Source organism: Carassius auratus, chromosome 36, assembly GCF_003368295.1.
Source record: "Carassius auratus strain Wakin chromosome 36, ASM336829v1, whole genome shotgun sequence".
NCBI lineage: Eukaryota > Metazoa > Chordata > Actinopteri > Cypriniformes > Cyprinidae > Carassius > Carassius auratus.
This window is the reverse complement of record NC_039278.1, coordinates 9709681-9728791: the sequence shown is the minus strand read 5'-3', so window position 1 is coordinate 9728791 and position 19111 is coordinate 9709681. Positions and strand designations below refer to the sequence as shown.

Genomic DNA, 19111 nt, shown 5'->3' with positions numbered 1-19111 from the left:
ATTATTTGCGATATTTGTCTAAATATTTTTTTTTTTATACAAATAAAAGCAAGATTGTAACTGTGTGAAATATAATCTTGACTCCGGTGTTCTCATCGAGCGAACAACATGAACACAGCGTTTGAAAATGGAGACTTTTTTTCTGAGCGGAACGTAAAATTCGTGACTTGTTTTCAACCGGTCTGCTTTAGCAGTTGGGCAAATATTAGCAGTAGCGACCACTAGTCCGCTAGTATTCTTTAACTGGTGTCTAATATTGTGTTTATACCTAATTACCCATATTCATACTCAACATTTCGAAGACTATATTTGGGAAATACATATGTCTTAAACAGCATCGGGTTTCCGCATGGTATGACTCAAGAGGCAAGTAGTCTTTCTTTACTAGTAACTCATTTAGCTAGTTAGCTATATATAATAATAACATATTAGATGTATTGATGGACCGACCGACCTTAATCACGTAATATATGTTAAATTCTAGTATGTTCTAATTTAAGTTTGAACAGCTAACTTAACATGGATGACAGCAAGCAGACCTCGTCTCCTGAGGGATCTGTAGACCCCTCTCTCGTGTCAGAAGATGGTAAAAATGTGAAAGCAGTGTTGTGCCAGAGATGTGGCTCCAAAGTGCTCTGCCCAGGCATGGCACTGTTTGCAGAAAAGGAGGTAAAACATTTTAAACATAGTTATGGTTCATATGTCACATCACATGAAAATTAAATATAATTTACACTAAGTAATTAGTAAAATTATAGTCTGTGTGCACAACTGACTTGTAATATTAAACAGTTTATGTTATATGATGATGATGATATCACTAGACTGTTGTGTCCTCATTTTCTGTGCAACACCCCTTTCCATTTACCAGCTGTTTCTGCCTTCAATGAGAAAGAAAACCTCCATTGGTCAGTCGGACGGGACACTGGATGGGGACACATTAGCATCTCACTGGCTGGTTGATGACATGTACACATTTGAGAATGTGGGCTTCACAAAAGATGTAGGCAACGTGAAGTACCTTATTTGTGCGGATTGTGAGATCGGACCTATTGGTTGGCATTGTCTGGATGACAAGAAGAGCTTCTATGTGGCATTGGACAGGGTGAACCACGAATAGAGCACTTACTGGCAATTCTGTGGTATTCGACTACATAACTCATATGGGGTTCATATTTGAATTACTATAGGTCCTGTTTTTGTTCTTTTGTATTTTTTTTTATTATTGGGACATTTTAATTCTCACTAAACTGTATGCTAACGTGTAACTGCACCTGTCTATGATAGTCTGCCATAATGAAATGGAGATGATGCTTTTAAACATTCCTTAACACAAGGCCTTTCCATCCTTCTTATCTGTCCATCAGTAACACATTAAGTGACTTTTGTGAATGAGAAGATTAAGGTCTTTGTCAAATAACAATAATTCGTCCTAAAAAAATTATAAAAAAATAAAACGAAACTGTTCTGAATTTTGTTTTTGAGTTTTGTTGATTTGCAGCTTGAAATGAAGATGGACACCGTTTTCATGTAGTTTTGATCAGCTCAGCATGAAAAGAGCTTTCCTGGAGCATTTCAGTCCTTGTAGTGCAACTGCAGCAAATAATTAACTATGGGTGGCAAGGCAATGTCAAAAGATCTCTGGTATAAAGTTGTGGACAGGCACAAGTCAGTAGATGGATACAGAAGCATTTCAAATACTTTATCATAGCTTAGAAGCACAGTGAAGCCAATGATTAAGAAATGGAAGGTTTTTGGAACAATACAGACCCTCCCTGGATCAGGACATTGCTCCAAACTGGATGAAAACGGCTTACCAAGAGACTTAAACCCCACTGAAAATCCGTATCTGTCTTCATTTCAGGCTGTAAAGCACAATAAATGTGTTTATTTTCTATACCCAGTGTATGTGTGAGCATGCTATTTTTCATGCATGTTTAAACTAAATCTATAGTTGCTGTTGTAAAATATCGTATTTGAGCAAAAAAAGTCAAATGAGCAAAGATGGTTTACTAATTTCAGCAAGTGTTTTTGATTTCGTCGGTATCAGGTCGTGCTGTGTACATTAACCCGGATCCATTTGGAAAGTGCGTTTTAGGTTTAAAACGCTCTCCGTCCACATTAGCGTTTTCCAGTCTGCCTCGGTAGAAAAACTGGCTATTTCCTGCGTAATGTGGGCCAGGGAACCGGAGATATCTGTCCTGTGACAGTGTGTTATGGGGGCGACAGCTTCCGAGGTGACGTGTGGTACGTGCTCATACATCTTGCTCGCATGGATTAATGCACTGGATGCTGATGGACCTTCTGCATAGAAATATGTAAAGACATAAGCCAACCGCAACGCCAGTACGGTGAGATAGCCTACGTTCTATCTTGGCACAATATTTCATTTTTCGATGAAGGATCCTGTGTTCCGCAATTGGGTAATGTGACGGTTCAAATGCCCACGGATTATGTATTCAGACCGTTTTTGATGTGCCATTTGCACGATGACACTCCGCTCCAGAGGTTAATCGTGAATTTAAATGTAAGTCGAGTGAAGAGTGACTAAATTCATCGTCCCTGGATAACATCTGTTACTTCCTAGTGTGGGTAACTTGAAAGAGGCCATTTAAAGAAGTAGTTCCGGTGAAAACAAGCTGTGGTGTATTTATCCGCGCAAGTCACTTCTTTAATTCAATGGCAGGGCAGCCTTCTGCCTTTTAAAAGCTCTTTAGGGGAGACGTTAAAAGGCATAGATGTTTAAAAGTTTTTAAGGAGGGGTTTGTCATATAAAAAAACTTTGTTTTGAACACAGATTGTATTTTTATTAATATGTTTAAACTTTCACGAGGGGATAAAGCGAATAAAAAAAGCAAACGCGTTTGAAAATATAACATGGATTAATTTTATAAAAAGCCATGTGTGTCAATTTTTAAATGTAATTCTATATTTTGTTTGCTATAATGAAATTAAGTAATGTATATTTGTTGTGTTTATTGTATCATGCTGATCATGGCTGACCATTACAAATCCAAATGCTTTGTTAGTATTGATCGTTACATAAATGTTGCTATATTGAAAAACGCGGTTTTTACACTTGCCATACCTTATGGAAAATTTAAATGTGCATTTTACATTAAAAAAAAAAACAACAACTTTTTTTAAATTTCATTAGTGAGAATTTCGGATGGAGAAAGGAAATCAGGTGTCTCTATTTTTGAAAGCGGAAGAATACTAAGCTCTGTAACGTCGGAACTCCGTCTTGTGTGTACGTTTCCCAAAGTGGATGAGGATGTTAATTGTCGGACTTCAGGTGTAATCATTCTTTATTATGGCATCTTTTCGAGACTAATTAAAACATTTACTTCAACTTCAAACAGTTTACTGCTGTTTCTACATGTCATCATTTGGATCAAGTTCCCCAGAATGACCCAGTCACGACCCAACGAGTTTATTCCTCCACCGGAGTGCCCTGTCTTTGAGCCCAGTTGGGAGGAATTTGCCGACCCTTTTGGGTTCATCAACAAAATACGTCCCATTGCAGAAAACACGGGCATCTGCAAGATCCGACCGCCCCCGGTAAGTTTCTTCGACATATAACACAACTGTCAAATGAACGCCAGCTCTCGGTCGTATTTTTACTCTTAGATCGCAGATCCCGAAACACTTTTTCTGAAGACAGGTTTTTTTTCAACATGGCGGATTGCGGCTCCAGCCATTGCGAACGTTCGTAACGGCGTGTGCGCGCAGCTACTAGCTATGCGTGAATGCTCGCGTGCGGTCTACTCCAAAAGCGACCACAATAACATCACTCACTTTCTTTTCAGCAGAGTTCTATCGTACTCTTGCCCTAATTTGAGCACCACTGTTGTTTTTTTGCGGATACTTTAAATAAATGTTTGGTTGATGGAAAATGTTGGAGGACAGAATTTAGTGATTGTTATTGTGTTCCAAAAACAATGTTGGCTAGATTGCATGCATCCACCCAAACAAGCACCATCCTTGATGGTGAATTTCAAACCGAGGCCAAATATTGTATAAATTAATTTTACATTTTAGTGTAGAACATTTTGTGACTAACTTGGACGTTTTGGTGTTTTAAACCATGCAACATCCTATTTTTACATTTTGACGTCAATGCTTTTACTTTTAAATGTAACATTTTATTTGTTCCTTTATGATGTTGTAAAAATGGCTGTTTTGGAAAAATTTATCAAATGAATTTTGTATTGTTTATTCAGTGCTACGGAAATACGGTCTTGACTAACAATGGCCACTTTTGCTAGCAAATAACGCAAACCGACTCTATTTGTCAACACATTTCTGTCGTTTATTAAATAATTTAAGGTTTAAGTTTTTATCTTGGAACAAATATGTACACATTTCGCTGAAGTTTGAGGTGTCGTAATTGGTCTCGGTCGTTGTCCTCCATGTTGTGAATTTGCATTTGGCCTTTGAAACTGAAAATTGATGTAAATAACATCGCAAGTGAAAAGACATTCGGTTTGGTTTAGGTTGCATTTTAAACGTTTAAGATACACAGATGTTGTGTTCGCTATGCATATTTTTGCGTTCATCTTATTCACAATTGTTAACACCCTAAAACGGCCTTCGTGGAAATATAAAGAAGTGTCTTGTAGTCATCTGTACCCATCCTACCATTCCATACTGCATTAATGCTTTCATGACTAATGTTTTAGCAAGTATATTTAAATTAAATGTTAATAGTTCCAGAATCATACCGGTGGACCCCTGGACCCTTTTATAACTTTTATTTACATTGTATGGAATTAATACCTCTGTCGTGACATAACAAAAGTGATTTCGTGTAAAAACTAGTCAGAATCTCTTGAAATTAAGACAGTCGTGATCTTGTTTTGAGTATTGAATGTGTGTATATATATATATATATATATATATATATATATATATATATATATATATATATATTATTCAATATCATAGAATAAATTGCCACCTTTCTATGTTCAATAGAAAGGTGGCATAATGGAAAAACCAACATGCAGATACAGATATAAGAAAAAATGATTCTTCCATTAGACAGGAGTTTAACTAACATTTTTATTTTTGTTAATGTCAGGGTTGGCAGCCACCATTTGCCTGTGACGTGGACAGACTGCATTTCACTCCACGCATTCAGAGGCTCAATGAGTTAGAGGTAAGACCTTTTTTTTTGGCCTCCTGCTGGATTATTTTGATATTTGCAGATAAGTTGATGTGGCCTTATTAAATCTAAACTTGCAGCCAGTGTGACCCTTTTTTTTTGGTCTGCCACACTTAAAATCACAGGGTTTAGTGTCAACTCTGAAAAGGTCACAATCAAAAAGAAAAGTCAAAATAAGATCTCATTGTTGCCACTATCTCGTGTGTGTTTATATATATATATATGGTTGTAAGATAAAAAAAAAAAAACACATTTTGAAGATATCTCCAATGCTCACAAAGGCTGCTTTTTTTTTTTTTTTTTTGAAGAAAAATACAGTAAAAACTAATGTTGTTGTGACGTGTTATTTCAATAGCTGTTTTCTAATGTAATATTTTCTAATGTAAAGTTTTCAGCAGTCATTACTTCAGTCTTTAGCGTCATGTGATCTTTCACAAATGGTTTTAATATGCTGATTTGCCGTTCAAGCATCATCAATGCTGAAAACAGTTGAGCTGCTTAATTTTGTGGAAAATGTGATTTTTCTTTTCTACTTTATTTTTTTTTTATTTTTTTTGTGTGTGTGTATTTATTAAATTCTTGGCTTTCTCTTTTGAAAACCCAAAGCTATTGAAAGAACAAGGTCTTTGTTTGATTGTGTTGTTTTGTAGGCCCAGACCAGAGTGAAGCTCAACTTCCTGGACCAGATAGCAAAGTTCTGGGAACTGCAGGGTTGTACATTGAAAATTCCTCATGTTGAGCGCAAAACTCTGGACTTATATGTGCTTTACAAGGTAGGAGTTTAGATATAGAGTTTGTCATCTTTATAGTTTTAAGCATAATGCTTAATTTCTGCAATAAACATGTCTTTGGTGACCCCCTTGTCTCTGTCTAGCTGGTCAAAGAAGATGGAGGCTTTGATGTGGTCTGTAAAGAGCGGAAATGGACCCAGATTGCACTGAAGATGGGCTTTGCTCCCGGCAAAGCAGTTGGCTCTCACCTTCGTGCTCACTATGAGAGGATTCTCTACCCATATCATTTTTTCCAGACAGGAGCTAATCTTATGGTGAGGTTGCTAAAGCGCTTGTATAACATCCCCTTTTCCCTTTCCAGCCTCATGTCATTCATGTCATCCCTATCAGGATAAATGTTCTTTGTTCTGGTGCACACATGACAGCCATTGTCCATGTTTTTTTTTTTTTGGCAAAGAGCTCATCTGTATCTGAACAGAAAGGGTGCCCCAGTGTATGAAGCATTGTTGCTAAGCGGCCTAGTTTATTTTCAACATGTATATTCTTTGCAGATTAGGTGGCGTGCTCCGTTATTTACATGAAAATGTCTTCACGGTGAACAAACTTGAGGTGGTGTTCCTGTGTATGTTTTTAGATGGTGTCATTTGTAGTTTGTTTTTACTCTTTAAGAGTGTCTGGAGGGCTGTTCATCTGTTTTTTGGTGTTCCTGTGGGTTCAGTGGTTAACTGATTTCTCTGACGTGCATGTTTTTTAGTGCTGTACCCATGGTCCCCTCCCCCTATCCATAAAGGGGTGTGAATTCATTCAATGAGCTTTGAGCTGTAGACCCACATGCCTGCTGCTTTTGCCCTATGGTTAATACCCTAGGGGTGATCTGCTTTGCCTCTCACTGTTACTGGCTTTTATAATGTCCACCCTGCTGTCGTGTGGCTCTCTGGTTAATTAGATGAGAGTGAAGCCACATGTGCACACACAATGGTGTTATAAATACAGCTATGCATTTGTATAAAACATTTTATTATAAGGGTTTTTTATTGTAAATATATGGGTTTATTGCATTCACATTGTCATCATTAATAGGTTTGGGTTGATAAGTCATCGTCCATCGCCTATGGCTGAAGGACATCGCAATGTTGAGACCCCCCCCCCCCCCCATGTCATCGTCCAACACAATGTTTGACTGTAGACATCATTGGTAGACATCGCCCAACCTAATCATTAAAGCTTTCTTGAACAGAACTCACAGAAGCCAACTCTGACTAATGACACCAAAGACAAGGAGTACAAACCCCATGACCTGCCCCAGCGTCAGTCGGTGCAACCAGTAGAAACCTGCACTATCGCCCGCAGAGCTAAACGGACCAAGGTAAAGGACCAATACAGAAATCGGATTCATACCTGGACCAGTTTATTCTAACTAGATGATAATGCCTTTGTTGCTGACATTGCCTTTCTTCATAGGGCCGCTGTTTTAAATCAGAACTGGGTGAGGTCTGTGAAAAACCCAACCTGAGGAGGAGAATGGGCTCATATGTGGCAAAACCAGAACCAGGTACAGATCCATATTTTTTACTTCTACATGTACTAACAAAAATCACTTTGCATGGTTTGAAGTCCATCATGGCTTGGTATTAACATCCATCTAATTAACTTTTTATTTATAAATAAATACTTTCTATTCTGCATGGAAGTTAGGGCTGGACGAGGTGTGTGTGTGTATGCAGATTCATTCTAAACATGAGACATGCTTTATATTAAGGGCTTTTAAATTACTTGTTAAGATAAACGGTAGTTAAAATCTTGTTTAAAGCGGCTTGCCCCGTAAGATGCTCTGGCAGAGACATGTGATGCTGACAGAGAGGACACTTGAGCCCCTTTCACACTGCACGTCGGACCCGCAATATTTCCGGAACATTGCCGGGTCGCCTTCTGTGTGAAAGCAACCACGTCCCGGGATTGATTACCCCAATGAACCCGGGTCGGGGACCTAGTAACATTGCGGGGTTCGACCCGGGACGAGCGCTGTGTGAACAAAAGCCAGATCTAATTCCGTGTCGAAGTAATGACGTGCGTTATCGCGCAGCTCTTTTACCGGCTGTGTTGAAGGAAGATCAACGTTCACGATGAAAACATATGTATATGTGTATTTGCCGGAATGGCAGTGTGAAAGGGGCTCAATTGTGCTGTTTATCCAGAATCAAAATATAATGCTTTTTTTAGTTCTTTTTTTTTTGTTTTTTTTTTTGTTAGTCCTAGTTTAGTTTCTTCTCCTTTTAAAAATCACTAAGTTTGTTCTAAGATTATAATGTGAGGTGAATTTTTTTTTTTTTTTTTTTTTTTTTTTTTTTTTTGCACATAATAGCCCATAGCCTACATATTTGGTTTCATTGCCTTTTAGTAATTTAGTTTCATTGGACAACATTAGGCAGGTTTAAAAAATCCAATTAAATATGTACCGTATATATTGCAATTCAGCCCAAAAATACTGAATTATTTTTTTTTGACCTTAATACCCAGTACTTCATGGACGCATTAAATTGATCAAAGGTGACAGTAAAGACTTTTAACTTATTTATCACAGTAAATTTCAACATCAGATGATAAAAAAAAAATACTGGCTTTTGAAAATTCAGCTTTACTATCACAGAAATAAATTAAGTTTTAAAATAGAAAATTATTTTAAATGCTAAAATTTCATGATATTACTCTTTACAAATTTCTTTCAGTAAAGAATATTTCAGTGGATGTGAAAGAAGAACCCGTTGAGCAAAAAGTTGAAGGTGAAAAATCGAAGGTGAGGGTGGAGGTCAGAGGACCATTTGGTTTTTACACAACAAAGTATTTACTGTATTTCTTTATGGCAATGTTTTTGTTTTTTCCCCACAGGTGGAGCAGTACATTTGCTTGGTATGTGGGGGTGGAGGTGATGAAGACAGACTATTGCTTTGTGATGGATGTGACGACAGTTATCACACCTTCTGTCTGATCCCACCCCTCCATGACGTCCCCAAAGGTGATTGGAGGTGCCCCAAGTGCCTGGCTCAGGTGAGCCACTCCCAACTGTCTACTTTTGCAAACTGATGACATCATGACGGCTTCTTTGTCTTTGTCACGTTTACTTGGTGACCTCATATGATACTTATGTTACCTTTGCTTAAATACGAAGTCATATTCTTAGAAGCTGTTTTCATTAACTAAATTACAGCTGCTACTTTTTGTGCTCTCTGCACTTATTATCTACTGTCTGTTAGTACATGTGATGTTGCTTAGTAGCACTGGATTGTACTTAACCGTCACTTGTATTTAGTTTGTGGTGATTGACCTTTATTCTCCCTTTAGGAGTGTGGTAAGCCACAGGTGGCATTTGGGTTCGAGCAGGCCTCCAGAGACTATACCCTCCGCACCTTTGGAGATATGGCTGACTCTTTCAAGTCTGACTACTTTAACATGCCTGTTCACGTATGTCTGTTAAACGACTCTTGTGAGACGAATGTGGTTGCTTACCTTGTAGAATATGAAGTGATCGGCCCTCTCTTTTGGCAGATGGTTCCCACAGAGCTGGTGGAGAAGGAGTTCTGGAGGCTGGTTAGCACCATTGAGGAGGATGTTACTGTAGAGTATGGGGCTGATATTGCTTCAAAGGATTTCGGAAGCGGCTTCCCTGTTAAGAACGGCACATTTAAAGTCTCACCAGAGGAGGAGGTACAGAGTCTAAAAAAAACAGACCTGAAATGCTTTGTTCTTGCCATCTGTGTGCTGAAAGTCTAGAACGAAGCCTCACAAATGCATGTTTCATGAAGTCATATTTCATTTTGCCCAGGGTTATCTAAGCAGTGGCTGGAACCTCAACAACATGCCAGTGTTGGATGCATCTGTGCTGACTCATGTCACAGCGGACATCTGTGGGATGAAGCTCCCGTGGCTTTATGTGGGCATGTGCTTCTCCTCCTTCTGCTGGCACATTGAGGACCATTGGAGTTATTCCGTCAACTATCTGCACTGGTAATCCACTCGCACTTTCCAGAACGAAAGTAACCCGTTTTACATGGTAGATGGGAGTGAGTGTATCCACTCTTCATCAACTTTCATGTACATGGCATATTAAATGGATTGTGTATGCTTCATTTGAACAGTTTCTGAACTTGTTGTTTTTCCACTCACTTTAGTTGTTTTGATTTGCAGGGGAGAGCCAAAGACTTGGTATGGCGCTCCTGGCTACGCTGCTGAGCAGTTGGAGAATGTGATGAAGAACCTGGCCCCTGAGCTCTTTGAGTCTCAGCCAGACCTGCTCCACCAGCTGGTCACCATCATGAACCCAAATGTGCTCATGGAGCATGGAGTACCAGTGAGTGGAGTAATGGACTAAACAAGGACCATTAATAACATAAAACAGAGCCCTGTTTATTAATCTTAGGTGCATTTAATCAATTTTTAATTCCTTTTAGATTTACCGTACAAACCAGTGTGCTGGTGAGTTTGTCATTACCTTCCCGAGGTCTTATCACAGTGGTTTCAACCAGGGCTTCAACTTTGCAGAGGCAGTCAATTTCTGCACAGCAGACTGGGTAAAAGACACTTAAAAGCATGAAATGAAAATTCACCCCATTTCATTTGTAAATGCATGTTATTTATGCTATTGTGAATGATTCATCCATCCACATGTATATAATTTATAAGTGCAGCACCCACATCTGAAAAACAAATGAACAACCAATGGAATAATAATGCTAGACATCACAATACAGAAGAAAAGATCTGTGGCTGTTTTACTTTCATTGTGACTTTAATGCAACATAAGCATTAAAATTGTAATAAGTTCTAATCATAATTAACTCAAATACGGTCTTGTTTCAGATGCCTCTTGGTCGTCTGTGTGTCGAGCACTACAGATCTCTCAACAGATACTGTGTTTTCTCCCACGATGAGATGACTTGTAATATTGCCACCAAGGCAAACGCTCTAGAGTTAGAACTGGCCTCTGCTGTCCAGAAGGACATGTGCGCCATGATTCTGGAAGAGAAGATGCTCCGTGAGAAAGCCTATAAACTGGTGGGTGGCCCATTTTAAAGGTTGTGAGATTGTTTAAGCTGGTGTAACTTGCACTTCATTACCCACATATGTATCTCGGTTCATTTTGTCTGTATACATGGTCTGTCTGTCTATTACTAATTGATCCCATTGTGTTTGTTCTGTTCTCTAGGGCGTGTGGCACTCTCAACAGGTTGACTATGATTTGCTGCCAGATGAGGAAAGGCAGTGTGCTAAGTGCCGGACCACCTGTTACCTGTCTGCCATCACCTGTCCCTGTAGCCCCGACCAGCTGGTCTGTCTCCACCACATCGAGGACCTCTGCTCTTGCGCTGCTAGAAGCTACACGCTCAAGTATGTGTTTGCCAAAGCATAGGGCAAAACTCTGGATGATGGATCAAATGCAAAAGAGTGTGTGCATTTATTTAGCAGGTTTTCTTAAAATAATCTTTTTGTCTTTTACTTGCACAGCTATAAATACACACTTGCTGAACTGAAGCCATTGTTCCAGGCTTTGACGGCTCGTGCTGAGTCCTATGAAGACTGGGCATCTAAAGTTGACAAGACTTTGAAGGCAGATCAAGATAATAAAAGTGGTGAGTTATTGCAATATGTTTGTCTTTAACCCTTAGAAATCCCAAGTATTGATATTCATAATGTATTATATATATTTTTCAACCTTTGGTCACCCTTAAGGAAGTTCAGGGTTATTTTTTTTGACCATTTGCATTGTGGTGTCATTTTAAAAAGTTTAGCAAAATTGGTATACTGAGCATTTAAGGTTGCAGAATTTTACCACACGATAAAACGCGATCATATTTTGCTCATGTTCTGTGCAGCTTGTCCGTGAACAAGGGCTCTGTGTAGTAAATACTGCTCCATTTGAACGTGCGCAGGTGATGGAGATTTACCGCTGATTACAGAACCGGCTTTACTGAAAATTTGCTTTAAATTTTGCATGTGATTTTAACGTGCAGTCCTAAATCTAAGAAAGTTCTGGACCCACATTAGCAGTAGGCTGAATAGGCTCACTTGTGTGGGAACAGTAGAAAAAGAATGACCCCCAAAGCCTAGTGTTGCATTTTATTAGACTTAATTTATGTTCAGACTTTGAAGGCACATAAGCCCTTAGCTTAGTATTTGTTTTATTTTCTTTTTTCACGTATTTAGTGAAAGTTAGGTATTATTTAATTGCTTTGTACAAATGTTGCAGTTCTTCTACAATGGGTCTCTGAGGGTTAAATGCACTTTTATAGCATATCTAAAATGAGGTATTCTTCTCTTATTAGATTTGGAGGAGTTTCGGTCATTGGTAGTAGAAGCAGAGAAGAAGAGTTATCCAGAGACTGACCTGCTAAGTCACCTGCGTCAAGTCATTCAGAATGCAGATAGGTGTACATCAATGGCCCAACAACTCCTTAATGGCAAGAGACAGACAAGGTACATTTTATTCTTTCCTTGGTTATGAAGCACTATCCAAAGTTCTTGCATTTTTAGCTAGTTTAAAATTTTTGCAAATCTGTATTTGTGTTAATAGGTATCGCTCCGGTGGGGGAAAGTCCCAGAACCAGCTCACGGTGGAGGAACTGAGGTTGTTTGTCAACCAGCTGTATGACCTGCCCTGTTCCATCCGACAGACCCCTTTCTTAAAGGTACCCAACCTCACAACAGGCTTAATGTAATTTTCCCAGATGTGTTGATCTGACATTTTTCTCCCTCTTCTTCCATGTCAGGCTCTTTTGAACCGTGTTGAACAGTTCCAGCAGGAGAGCTCGGATCTCCTTGCAGAGGACATGCCTGGTTCCTCTGCTCTTCAGAGGCTCCTAGATGAGGGCGCAAGCCTGGATGTCGAGTTGCCTCAGCTGGCGGTGTTGAGGCAAAGGCTGGAGCAGGCCCGCTGGGTGGAGGCCGTTCAGGAAGCCAGCGATCAGCCGGCTGACCTCAGTCTAGATTGCATGAGGAGGCTCATAGATCAAGGAGTGGGCTTGGCACCACACGCCTGTGTGGAAAGAACCATGGCCCGCCTGCAGGAGCTGCTCACTGTATGCGAACACTGGGAAGAAAAGGCCCATAACATGCTCACTGCGAGGTTTGTATTGTTAAATATGAATGCGATTTAAAGTGATAATTCACCCAAAAATGAAAATTGTCATAATTTACTCATCCCCATGTCTTTCCAAAACTATTTTTTAAAGAAATGTTTGATGAAACTTGAGAGATTTCTGTACCTCCATTACAAGTCTGTTACACCAAAACTTTATTGCTTCAAAAGATCATATAATATATAATATATATTTATATCATATATATTTATATTTGAAATGCATTACTGGATCCAAATTTCTTTTTATATTAATATAAATTAGTAGTATTCTTAAAGGAAAGCAGCATTTTCCCTATTTAGATAGTTGTTCTTAACCAAGGATATTAATCTTTACCTGTTATACCTGTAAAATAATAAAAACTCTCATTTGTTTTTTTTAGGCCTCATCATAGTATTGAGACTCTTGACGCAGCTATACAGGAAGTGGACAGCATCCCAGCATACCTGCCCAGCTGTCTTCAACTTAAAGACTGTGTAAGCAGGGCCAGGGAGTGGATAATGGAAGCAGATGCTCTTCAGGTGTGTTTTACACATTTCTGTAGTGCTCTATTTGTAACTCTGACTGGATACATAGAACCTTGTGCAAGTAGCACTCAGTCCATTTAAACATTTATTGCTACAGGCTGGAGGCCGTGTTCCTGGTCTTGCTGCCCTGTCTGAGCTAGTGTCAAGAGCCAGAGGTATTTCGGTAATGCTGGAACCACTAACTCGACTGGAAAGCTTAATATCTGAGGTACAGGCCTGGAAGGAGAGTGCAGCTAAAACATTCCTTTTGAGGAACACATCCCATTCTCTCCTTGAGGTACATACTTATTTAGGATGTTAATAAATGTGATTTTGTTTGAGTAAAATGTATTGTTCTGTATTAATTTGTATTTGTGTCTTTAAGGTTTTGTGTCCTAGGTGTGAGACTGGACCGCAGAAGTCCAAGTCCAAAAAAAGCAAGGATGTCTCAGTACCCTGCAAGAAAGTTGAAGTAAAACTGGACTCCCTTTTTGATGTGGAAAAGGTGCTTTCTATGAGCACAGACACCGCTTCAGCAGTAAGTCACATTTTGGTATGAAATATGTAGTTATAGTACAGTGAAAAAGCACTCCTGCAGAAGCGCATCGCCTACTTCTGCCTCTTTAGCCCAACCCACTGACTCACACATGTAGTAGGAGGTGAGTACATACAATAGAGAAGCAAACACAGGATTTGTTAAGCAACAAAACTATAGAGATTCCTCCGAGGTTTACAAGACATCGTGTTTTGCCAAGTTGTGGAAAAACAGTGTTAGGGCGATTAAAGAAAGGCAAATGCATGGACTGTCAACACCTAACTCGACAGTTGTTGTATCACATCACATTGCATCAGAATTCCATTTCTCCTTTGCGTAGGAAGTACTGCTCTGCATCAGTTTACTGTCAGTGATTTTTCGGTTCTTATGCAGTGCTGCAGCCAGTGTAGAGTAGGCAATCACTGATTATGATGGGATCCAAGCTGCCAAAAGTTTGTTTAATTTTTCGTATAAACATACAAAAAGAACTGTTGGGTTCCATTGCTTTTAGACGCGTCACACTGGGCCTCTTGTGTGCAGTGTAGAGACAGTGTGACGTTAGGAAAATTGCATGAACTTGAATGCGGTACACCTATCAAAACATGGTTTTTCAGAGAGGGGTCAAAAACAGGATAGAGAATAGCCTATTATTTTTAAATTATGATGTTTTTGATAACATTATATGATCTTGCTAACATTATAAATTGACCTTGGAGAACATTATAAATAAAAAAATGCAGTTCATGGCCCGTTTAAATAGTATAACAAAAGTCTTATTTAAAGAGATTGGTTCTTTCAATTGTGGTGATTTTGGCTCACGTTTAACAAAAACCCACCAATTTACTATCTCAACAAAAAATTAGAATATGGTGACTTGCCAACCAGCTAATCAACTCAAAACACCTGCTAAGGTTTACTGAGCCTTCAAAAAGGTCTCTGTTTGGTTCACTAGGTTACACAATCATGGGAAGATTGATCTGACAGTTGTCCAGAAGGCAATCATTGACACCCTTCACAAGGAGGGTAAACCACAAACATTCACAGAGTGCTGTATCCAAGCATGTTAACAGAAAGTTGAGTGGAAGCAAAAAGTGGGGAAGAAAAAGAAACCAACCGAGAGAACCACAACCTTATGACGATTGTCAAGCAAACTCAAATCATTAATTTGAGTGAACTCCACGTCAAGGAATTTGGCTACAGTTGTCCTGTTCCTCTTGTTAAGCCACTCCTGAACCACAGACAATGTCAGAGGCGTCTTACCTGGGCTAAGAAAAAGAACTGGACTGTTGCCCAGTGGTCCAAAGTCCTCTTTTCAGATGAGAGCAAGTTTTTATTTCATTCTGAAATCAAGTTCCTAGAATCTGAAGGAAGGGCGGAGAAGCTCATAGCCCAAGTTGCTTGAAGTCCAGTGTTAAGTTTCCACCGTCTGTAATGATTTAGGGTGCAATGTCATCTGGTGGTGTTGGTCCATTGTGTTTTTTGAAAACCAAAGTCACTGGACCAGTGTATATCAGGCTTATGATTTAAAAGTCGTTCATTATGCATAATAAACTGTTACATTGCTTTAGTTGAATTTGTTTGTTTTGTTTGGCCATAGAGCTTTAATTAAAGGGATTTTTAAATCTCTGAAGAAACCCTGTTGTTTTTGTTTAGTCCCCCCACCCCCCCAAGCTGTGCTCTAGAATAAGCAGTCCTTATTGTTGGGTCCTCACTGTACACATCTGCGATGGACATCTGGGTATTTGACTTGTGTGTTCTCCGAACAGATGGCCACACTCAGTGACGTTCATCAGAAAGAGCTGGAGAGCCTGTCTATGTTGAGGACCTCAAATGAGTCGAAGTTTCAGTCTTCACCCAGCTGTTTGGCCCCCACAGTGTGCTTGTGCCACACTGTCCCAGCAGGCCCTATGCTACAGTGTGAACTCTGTCGAGAAGCCTACCACAGCGGCTGTGTGCCAGGGTTTAAGGACATCCAGACAGGACTACCGTGGTTATGCCCGCTCTGCAAGCGCTCAGAGAAGCCGCCTCTGGATAAGGTGCTTCCCCTGCTCGCTTCCTTACAGCGGATTAGGGTTCGTCTTCCAGAGGGTGATGCTCTGCGATATGTGATTGAGAGAACGGTGCGCTGGCAACACAAAGTGCAACAGGTTCCTCCTACAACGCATCCGAATGGAAAAGTGAGTTTAACATGTTAATTAGTTTGAAAATCAATGAAGATTACTTTTTTTCAATTTTTTTATATTCATATTCCATTCTATTAATATGATGTAGGTGAGACATATCTCTGGAATCGCATCATCTCAGACACTTGTTGGGAGCAATGGTTCTTTCTACATGCTGCAGCCTTGTATTCCTCTCAATGGCAAGTAAACCACACCTGGTCTTAATACAGAGTGGTTGTAAATGTTTGAATTAAAATAATTTGGATTGTATTATGTGTTCTAGAATTTGGTGCTGAGTTGGAGGAGCTGTTGGTGGAAGGTCTTCTCCTGCAGGTGACTTTACCTGAGCTTCAGCAGCTTTATAGCAGCCTGCTCAGCAGGTTTTCACCATCCCAGCACTCCCTGCAGAGCAGCGAACATGATCACCAGTATCACATTGCTCAAGACAGAAGTCCACCTCACAGAAGCCCCCCACACAACAAGGAACCGGTGGGCAAACATTCCTAACTTGTCCTCCAATAGTATTAGATTTGTAGCATTGCAAATTCCTCTGATTTAGACAAAGGATTCCCAAAATTTGTCAACCGAAAAAAATATTTATTTTATTTGACATCATTAATATCAATTATGTAACATTCACATTTATGGTTCTTTTGTTAGTTTATGGTCACATGACATGTTGGTAAACAAAATATTTAATATTTTGTTAGTTGTAACAAAAAGCAGGTTTCTGTGGATGCCTAATTCTGCCACATGGGCAAATCATCATTGGTAAATCATAATTATGACTAACATGGAAGAAAAGGTAAAAAAAAAAAAAAAAAAAAAAAAAAAAAATCAATTTACATTTTGTAGTAATTCTGACTTTGTTAATCTTAACTTTTTACAAAGTCAAAATTAGGACTTATGAGATAAAATGTCCAAGTCATGATTTACCAAAGCGTGAATGTTGTTGTTTTTTCTTCATAAAGGTGACAGGAATAAGCTTCACGTGCTTGTTGTTTGATTTGATTTTAAAAACATTTATGTATTTTAATGTTATATTTTTATAATTTAATTATTAGCTTTTATCAACTCTTAAAACCAAGTTTAAGAAACCCCAATTTATAACCGGTTTAATGTGAAAATACTTCCAAATTAGCAAGATAAATTATTCAAAAAATTTTCTTCAGTAGTGAATGTTGTTAAAAATCAAATTAAAATATATATTTTGATATTTGTATGTTCTGTATGATTACGGTGTTGTGCTGTTAGTGTAGCAACAGAAGTCATACAATAAATCGGTTATAAATGAAGCCACCTGAGTGCAATTTACGTGAACTTCTGCCTTTTTGTAGAAAGCCCAAATCAAATAATAACAAGGTTCCTTAACTGTTGAGGTGCTACTTAGAAGATCGCTGTTTATGTAGGCAGCGAGACGGCTCAATAAGTTTTAGAACGGAACTTTCGACAGATTTTGATGTAATTTGTTTGTTTAATCTAGGATGGAGTGTCAGAAACCAAGAAGGAACCCGAAAAGCTTGAGAAGAACAGCAAACGGCGTCTAGAGAAAGAGAATATAGAAGGGCAGCACAGAGACAAGATAAAGAAGCCCAAGAAAAAGAAGCCTAAAATGAAGAAAGAAAGGAGACGAGAGGAGAAACAAACCACCTCCCCCTCCAACTCCCTTTCTGATCTATCGTATTCAGACGACTCAGAGGAGGATTGGTCTGTGTGCTCTGCTAAGCAGTGTCAACAGCCAGAAGGAAATGAGGTTAGTTCTGGCATAATTGAAATACTTTGAGGCTTTGTTTTCTTATCCACTGCATTATTCTTGCTTCTACAATTGGGTTATTGTGAGTCTCTCTTTGCCTGCATGAATAATTGATGCCGTTTCCCATCCTCACAGGTAAACTGGGTCCAGTGTGATGGCAGCTGTAACCAGTGGTTCCACCAGATTTGTGTGGGAGTGTCTGCTGAGCAGGCTGAGAAAGAGGACTACATATGCGTCAGCTGCGCAATAAACAATCTGACGGCATGAGGACCAAAAGCATGTTTTTCGAAGGATAGTCAACAGGCTCCTCGTTTTGCACATAAGTTACATCACCAAGAATGCACCAGATATCATCCTCTAACTGAATCCCGCTTCCTCTGCTCCTTTGGTGCTACTGCCTTCTTCATAGGACTGTTAACGAAAATCTATATGATTCTTCTGCTTTGTTTTTGTTTTTTTGAAGATTTCCTTCTATAAAATTGTATTTCTTCTCTAGAGAACGTGATGCATAGATGTACCTCAGGGTTTCCATCCCATAAATGCAAAACAATGGGGAATTTCACCTTCCGCAAATGTATTTTTCTTTTCATATTTATGGTTTTATTTATTTTTTTCTTTCCCCAGTCACCTTTAGAATTTTTCAATCTGGGCTATTTACACCAAATAATATTAATTGGACTAAACAAAATGGTCTAAAATTATTTTTGGAACCCACTGTTTTGGTACACATGCCTAATAATATAAAATATTATTTATTTATCCCAGCATTAACCCAGCTGGTTACTTGATTTCCAGTAGCTTGAGATCTGCTTGACGCATTAGAAGGGTTTGTACAGAATCCTAATGTAGGTTGTCAGACAAAAGAGATGTAGCAGGCAGAAGAAAAAGCTGTGTGAAATATACTTTGTGATGTATACTGTGGCTTTCTTTAAAATTCAAAACCGATTTTTCCGATGCTAATTCAATTGTGGAATAAAATGGTTTGTTCTCACCTATAAATACTGATCTACTTCTGATATCATGAGCCCTTCGTGTCTTTATTTGTATGTAACTCAATACGAGTATCACGTAGATCTGAGCATCATGTGGCGACCAAGTAAAAATGCAGTTCAGTATAGCTGTTCAAC

The 19111-nt window shown here is 39.0% G+C and overlaps 2 protein-coding genes across 4 annotated transcripts; both read left to right on the top strand.

Annotated features, from left to right (window-relative positions):
- The first annotated feature begins 174 nt into the window (after positions 1-174).
- On the top strand, positions 175-1472 carry LOC113055192 (guanine nucleotide exchange factor MSS4-like). Of its 2 annotated transcripts, none has more exons than XM_026221230.1 (3): positions 175-366; positions 510-669; positions 872-1472. In XM_026221230.1, exons 2-3 carry the CDS (start codon positions 520-522, stop codon positions 1118-1120), a joined length of 399 nt encoding a protein of 132 aa, XP_026077015.1. In that variant the 5' UTR covers positions 175-366; positions 510-519; the 3' UTR covers positions 1121-1472. The 2 variants fall into 2 exon arrangements, with proteins under 2 accessions (XP_026077015.1, XP_026077014.1); XM_026221229.1 differs by having other exon boundaries at positions 176-366; positions 501-669.
- Positions 1473-2122: 650 nt separating this feature from the next.
- LOC113055186 (lysine-specific demethylase 5B-like) lies at positions 2123-19002 on the top strand. Of its 2 annotated transcripts, XM_026221221.1 has the most exons (28): positions 2123-2351; positions 3363-3561; positions 5084-5161; positions 5818-5940; positions 6042-6212; positions 7136-7264; positions 7360-7450; positions 8625-8692; positions 8785-8943; positions 9238-9357; positions 9442-9600; positions 9719-9900; positions 10081-10243; positions 10344-10463; positions 10753-10947; positions 11099-11280; positions 11398-11522; positions 12216-12366; positions 12464-12578; positions 12660-13015; positions 13411-13549; positions 13653-13832; positions 13920-14072; positions 15836-16246; positions 16341-16431; positions 16515-16720; positions 17715-17984; positions 18120-19002. In XM_026221221.1, the coding sequence occupies exons 2-28, from the start codon at positions 3409-3411 to the stop codon at positions 18249-18251; spliced, it is 4422 nt and encodes a 1473-aa protein (XP_026077006.1). In that variant the 5' UTR covers positions 2123-2351; positions 3363-3408; the 3' UTR covers positions 18252-19002. The 2 variants fall into 2 exon arrangements, with proteins under 2 accessions (XP_026077006.1, XP_026077005.1); XM_026221220.1 differs by lacking the exon at positions 2123-2351 and having other exon boundaries at positions 3202-3561.
- The last annotated feature ends 109 nt before the right edge of the window (positions 19003-19111 follow it).